Below are 5,772 nucleotides of genomic sequence, written 5' to 3' on the forward strand. Positions count from 1 at the left end.
CCCGCTTTGATTGGTTACAATAAATAAATAAACGAATAAATAAACAAACCCCGAGCTGCTGGAAAACGAGCCCAGAACTCGGGAATATTTCCTCTGGAATCGTTGGCTGGGAGCGATTCCTTTTGTCTCCTCCCAGGGCACACGAGGAGATGATTAAACCTCGTTACAAAGCAGGGAAAAGCGAATGATTTATGGAGGAAAACAAAACAAAACCAAACCAAACAAAAAAAGCGCTTTTTTGGAATGAAATCCAGAGCAAACACGCTTCTGTCACTTTTATAAAGGCGTTTATTTACTCTATGAAAAAAATATACAATAAATAATTTGCCCTTTGCTACGAAAGGATTTGAATAAATAATCTACATCTAGAACGTAAAAAGAGGAAGGAAAATTCCCCTGTTTTTTTTTAATTTTCTTTTTTTTAAATTTTATTACGAAATCTAAAAGTCTCGTTCTGATTCCTGAGAAAGTCGCTGGGGAGGAGGATTTATAAATTTAATTTATTTTTTTTTCTCTCCGGGGGCTGAAATCTCCCCCCGTGCGTGAGAACCGCCGGCTGCTTCCTTGGAAATAAATAAGGGGGGGAGGAAAAATATAAATAAAAGGATCACGAAATTACCTGAATTTTAGCAAAACTGGGGCCGCTCTTTCCCCTTCTGGAATAAATTTGGGAGGGAGGTTTGGGTGGCTCGGAGCTTCCAACGGAAGTGGGAGGAGGCGACTGAATGGGAAATGGCTTCAGGGGGATTTTGGGGGGTTCCCCTTCTTTTGGGGGCTTTCCTCTTCTTTTAGGGCTGATTTTGGGGGGTTCCCTTCTTTTAGGGCCGATTTTGGGGGTTCCCCTTCTTTTAGGCCAGATTTCCGGGTTTCCCCTTTTCTCTGGCCAGATTTTGGGGCTCTCCCCTCTCTTAGGGCCATATTTTGGGGATTCTCCTTCTCTTAGGCCAGATATTGAGGGTTCCCCCTTTTCTCAGGCCATATTTGGAGAGTTCCCCTTCTTTTAGGCCATATTTCCGGGTTCCCCCTTTTCTCTGGCCGCACTTCCGGTGTTCCCCCTTTTCTCTGGCCATATATCCGGTGTCCCCCTTTTCTCTGGCCAGATTTCCGGTGTCCCCCTTTTCTCTGGCCAGATTTCCGGGTTTCCCCTTTTCTCTGGCCGCACTTCCGGTGTTCCCCCTTTTCTCAGGCCATATATCCGGTGTCCCCCTTTTCTCTGGCCAGATTTCCGTGTTTCCCCTTTTCTCAGGCCAGATTTCCGGTGTTCCCCCTTTTCTCAGGCCATATATCCGGTGTCCCCCTTTTCTCAGGCCATATATCCAGGTTCCCCTTTTCTCTGGCCAGATTTCCGGGTTTCCCCTTTTCTCAGGCCATATATCCGGTGTTCCCCCTTTTCTCAGGCCATATATCCGGTGTCCCCCTTTTCTCAGGCCATATATCCGGGTTCCCCTTTTCTCTGGCCGCATTTCCGGGTTCCCCCTTTTCTCTGGCCATATATCCGGTGTTCCCCCTTTTCTCAGGCCATATATCCGATGTTCCCCTTTTCTCTGGCCATATATCCGGGTTTTCCCTTTTCTCTGGCCATGTTTTGAGGGTTCCCCTTTTCTCAGGCCGCATTTCCGGTGTTCCCCTTTTCTCAGGCCGCATTTCCGGGTTCCCCCTTTTCTGAGGCCATATTTTCGGGTTCCCCCTTTTCTCTGGCCATGTTTTGAGGGTTCCCCCTTTTCTCTCAGGCCATATTTCCGGGGTCCCTCTTTTCTCTGGCCGCATTTTCGGGCTCCCCCTCCTCTCCGGGCAGCTTCGGGGGTGCCGGCAGCGGCCGCTGCGAGGCCGAGCGCCCCAGTCCCTGCGGCAGCGCCGGGGGCTCGCAGCTGCGGTCAGGGCAGCTCCAGCTGCCGCAGGTCCATGGTGCAGAGCGCGCTGCCGAACAGCTCCAGCTCCTCCTCGGAGAAGCGCAGGGGGCTCTCCAGGGAGCCCGGGCCGAGCTCCAGGCACGGCTCCACCGAGAGCGCCCCGAGCTCCGGCTCCGCGCTCCCCGCGCCCTGCTCCGCGCTCCCTGCGCGCTGCTCCGCGGCCTCCTCCGGCCCTGCCGAGGGCGGCTCCTCCCTGTGCTGCGTCTGCCTCTTGTGCTTCATCCTCCGGTTCTGGAACCACACCTTGACCTGGCGCTCGCTGAGCTGCAGCAGCGCCGCGATCTCCACCCGGCGGGGCCGGCACAGGTATTTGTTGAAGTGGAATTCCTTCTCCAGCTCCAGCAGCTGCGTGTTGGTGTAGGCGGTGCGGAGCCTCCTGGAGCCGCTGCCGTCCGCCGGCCCCGCCGCCTCTGCCAGGAAGAAAAAAATCACGGGATTTGGCACCAAAATTCGCCCGTTGAACTTTTCCCGCTCCGGACGAGGTCTCTGCCCCGGGGGGAAAAGGGGATTTCGCTCCCTGGTCTCTCCCTTTAGAGCCCTTCCCTCTCTGCCGCCCTGGAGCGTAAAAAGAATTCCTACCTTCCTTCTAAATCCCTAAAATGCAGGATATTTCTAAACTCCTAAATTTCTTCTCAATTTCTTCCAAATTTCTTCTAAATTTATTCTACATTTATTCTAAATTTATTCTAAATTTATTCTAAATTTATTCTAAATTTATTCCCCATTTCTTCTGAACTCATTCTCAATTTCTTCTCAATTTCTTCATTCCCTCTGTCCCGTTTTTTGTTGTTCTGTGGTTTTTTGGTTTTTTGGGTTTTTTTTACCTTTTCCCGGTGCTTTGCTTTCATTATCCCACTTTTCCCGGGCCAATGAGCTGCGGTGTCCGCCCTGGTCCTGCCGGGCATTGCCCGAGCCCTGGAAATCCTGGAATTGTTCCTCCCGCGCTCTATCCCGAGGGAGGCAGGCAGGGAGGCCGAGCAGCGAGAGGCTGCTCCTGTTTCTGGGGGGTTTGGGGTGCAATAATTTCATTTCGCAGGATCAGCCCTGGCTCTTTCACCTCCCCACCCATTCATTTTCCTTCCCCCTCCGCGCATCTTTGGCGTTTCGTTGTCTTTGCTTTTCCCCTTTTTTGAATTTTTTTCCCTTTTTTTTCCCCCGTGGGCTGTAAAACCCCGCAGCTCTGGCGTTGAAAGCCGAACGAACCGAGCTGCAAAGCCCCCCCAGGCCCTGCTCGCTCGGGGCTTGGGCAGAAGTGGCAGAAATTTCTGATTTTCCCTGGGAGGAGGAGGAGGAGGAGGCAGCAGAACCCCCCCGGTTCCTCGCTCCGTGAATTCCCCGATCCCGGGGGAGCCTCGCGGGCAGGGGGATGGGCTGGGGCTGTTTTGGGCCGGAATTGGCCGTTTTCCGTATTTTTTTTCTCCATTATTTTCCATTTTCCGATGCACCCCCCCCGGCCATACGAACCTGCGGGAGATCCCGCGGCAGGCGCCGGCAGCGAGGAGGAGGAGGATGAGGATGAGGATGAGGATGAGGATGAGGATGGCGGGGACGAGGCGGCCGCAGCGTGGCCGCTTCTCTTGGACGATTTCTTCTCCTTCATCCAAGGGAATTCCGCTGCCCGGGGGCCGGGCTGGGCCGGGCCGGGCCGGGCCGGGCCATGCGGGGCTCGGCTGCGGCTCCTGCCCGAGCAAGGATCGAGGCTTTGGAGGAGGCTCTGCTCGAAAGGAGGAGGAATTAACGTCGAGTCCTTGATTGATGAAGTTTGAAATGTCTCCAGGACAGCGGGCAGAGACGTCAGGCACTCAGCGAGCGAAGGCTGGCTGTTTATGAACCCGATCTCCCTCTCAAATTCAAAATTCATGGCTTTTCCAGGGCCCGGCTTTAAAAAGCGGGAGGGAGGCGGGGGAGAGGGAGGAGGAGGAGGAGGAGGAGGAGGAGGGGGAGAGGAAGCGGAGGCCTCGGGTTTGGGATGGCGGGGATGATGAGGGTCCCGGGGTTTTCCTGTAATTGTTATATTGCGATAACACGGGCGGAGGGGGACCCTGCTCTGCCAAACTCGAGGCTGGGGCGAAATTGCAGCCAATTCCTCGTCACGTGGGAGGCCCTGGCCAATGGCAGGAGGGGCCTGGTGGCAAACAGAAAGCGTTATTTGCTTTAATTGATTAAAAAAAGGGGAGGAAAAGGGGAGAGACAGAGGGGAACCCCAGAAAAGCCAACGGCAGCGCCCCAGAATCGACACCATTGCTCGGGCAGGGAGATCCTTCCTTCCTTCCTTCCTTCCTTCCTTCCTTCCTTCCTTCCTTCCTTCCTTCCTTCCTTCCTTCCTTCCTTCCTTCCTTCCTTCCTTCCTTCCTTCCTTCCTTCCTTCCTTCCTTCCTTCCTTCCTTCCTTCCTTCCTTCCTTCCTTCCTTCCTTCCTTCCTTCCTTCCTTCCTTCCTTCCTTCCTTCCTTCCTTCCTTCCTTCCTTCCTTCCTTCCTCCTTCCCTTCCCTTCCCTTCCCTTCCCTTCCCTTCCCTTCCCTTCCCTTCCCTCCCCTTCCCCTTCCCCTTCCCCTTCCCCTTCCCCTTCCCCTTCCCCTTCCCCTTCCCCTCTTTCCCTGCCCCATTCCCTGCCCCGTTCCTGCCGCTGTGAACCCTTAGGAAATCAGGCGAGCCTTTGAGCTGAGTTTAGTTAAACCTTTAAGCCGAGTTTAGTTACACCCGCCCCATTTACGGGTTTAAATGACTCCTAAGGAGCGGCCTAATCCTTGTCCTTCCCAGGCCAGGCTTAATGGACCCTTTGCACCTCGCTCAAAGCCCGAGCGCGTTTTAAGGTCACGGCTGTCTCTGAAATCGCTTTTCTTCCTTCCCCATCCCTTTTTCTCTCCAATAAAGCAGCGCCACTTCCAGAGTTTACAAAACAAATACATAAAACGAAAAAGTCATTTCCCAACTTTTTTTTTTTTTTCTTTTTTTTCCCTTTCTTTCTTTTCCCTCTCTAAAGCGCCCCGGGTCCGCGCAGCCCGAGAAGAAGAGAGGAACCATCACCATCAATCTTGTCCTGCAAAGCCTCCTGACAGCTCGCCCTGACTCGCCCTCGGCACAGAAACTCCGCTTTTACCACGGGGGTTTTATAAACTTCAGTCCGCGGGTTTCAAGGGCAGAAACTCAAAAAAACCCAAAAAAATTAAAAAAAAAAAAAGAGAGAGAAATTAAAATAAATGCGCCTGGAGGGGATGAATGGAGAAGGGGTTTTGGGGAGCTCCAGTTGTCCCAGTTTGCGGCCGGGAGGGACGGGGAGGCTCCGTTCCCTGGAAACTTTTGTCACTCGAAGCATCCGCGTGGGTGGGGAGGAACCGAGAAACCCAAAGCTCCTCCAGCGAGCGGGGCTTAGGGAAATAATGGCGATAATTGAAAAAATGCCGAGCGCAGGCCCGAACTTCCCCGAGTGCTCCGAGGATCCGCGAATCAAAACCAGCCCGAAATCTGCTCCGTCTCGTGGGATCAGTGATTAAAAGTAAAATAATCGGGGGTTGCTCCTTGCTGGCTGGTTGGGAGCGGGTTCCTGGGGTGTGAGGGATGGGATGGAGAGGAGGAATTTGGGGTGGAAGGGGGGAAATTCTTCCCAGCCGCTGGCAAAAGCTGACTCGGGGTTTGTGCTGGCGCTCGGGGCCGCGAGGGGAAAAGAGAAATGAAAACTGTGGGGGACGAAAAGAGGGGAAAAATGAGAAGAGGGGGGAATTTAAAAAAGGGGGGAAATAAAAGTGGGGGGATGAAAAGAGATGGGGAGGAAATGGAAATGGGGGAAATGAAAATGGGGAGAAAATGAAAAGATGGGAAAATGAAAAGAGGGAGGGAAACGGAAAGGGGGAAAAATGAAAAGT

The 5,772-nt window shown here is 53.3% G+C and overlaps 1 protein-coding gene across 1 annotated transcript; it reads right to left on the reverse strand.

Annotated features, from left to right (window-relative positions):
* Positions 1–399: 399 nt before the first annotated feature.
* On the reverse strand, positions 400–4,288 carry HOXB2 (homeobox B2). The gene is made up of 2 exons (XM_071450844.1): positions 3,394–4,288; positions 400–2,318 (listed from the first exon to the last, which is right to left on the reverse strand). Exons 1-2 carry the CDS (start codon positions 4,150–4,152, stop codon positions 1,875–1,877), a joined length of 1,203 nt encoding a protein of 400 aa, XP_071306945.1. The 5' UTR covers positions 4,153–4,288; the 3' UTR covers positions 400–1,874.
* Between the last annotated feature and the right edge of the window lie 1,484 nt (positions 4,289–5,772).

The sequence above is a fragment of the Agelaius tricolor genome, unplaced genomic scaffold (genome assembly GCF_023055355.1).
Source record: "Agelaius tricolor isolate 1412-34295 unplaced genomic scaffold, bAgeTri1.0.p SCAF_31, whole genome shotgun sequence".
NCBI lineage: Eukaryota > Metazoa > Chordata > Aves > Passeriformes > Icteridae > Agelaius > Agelaius tricolor.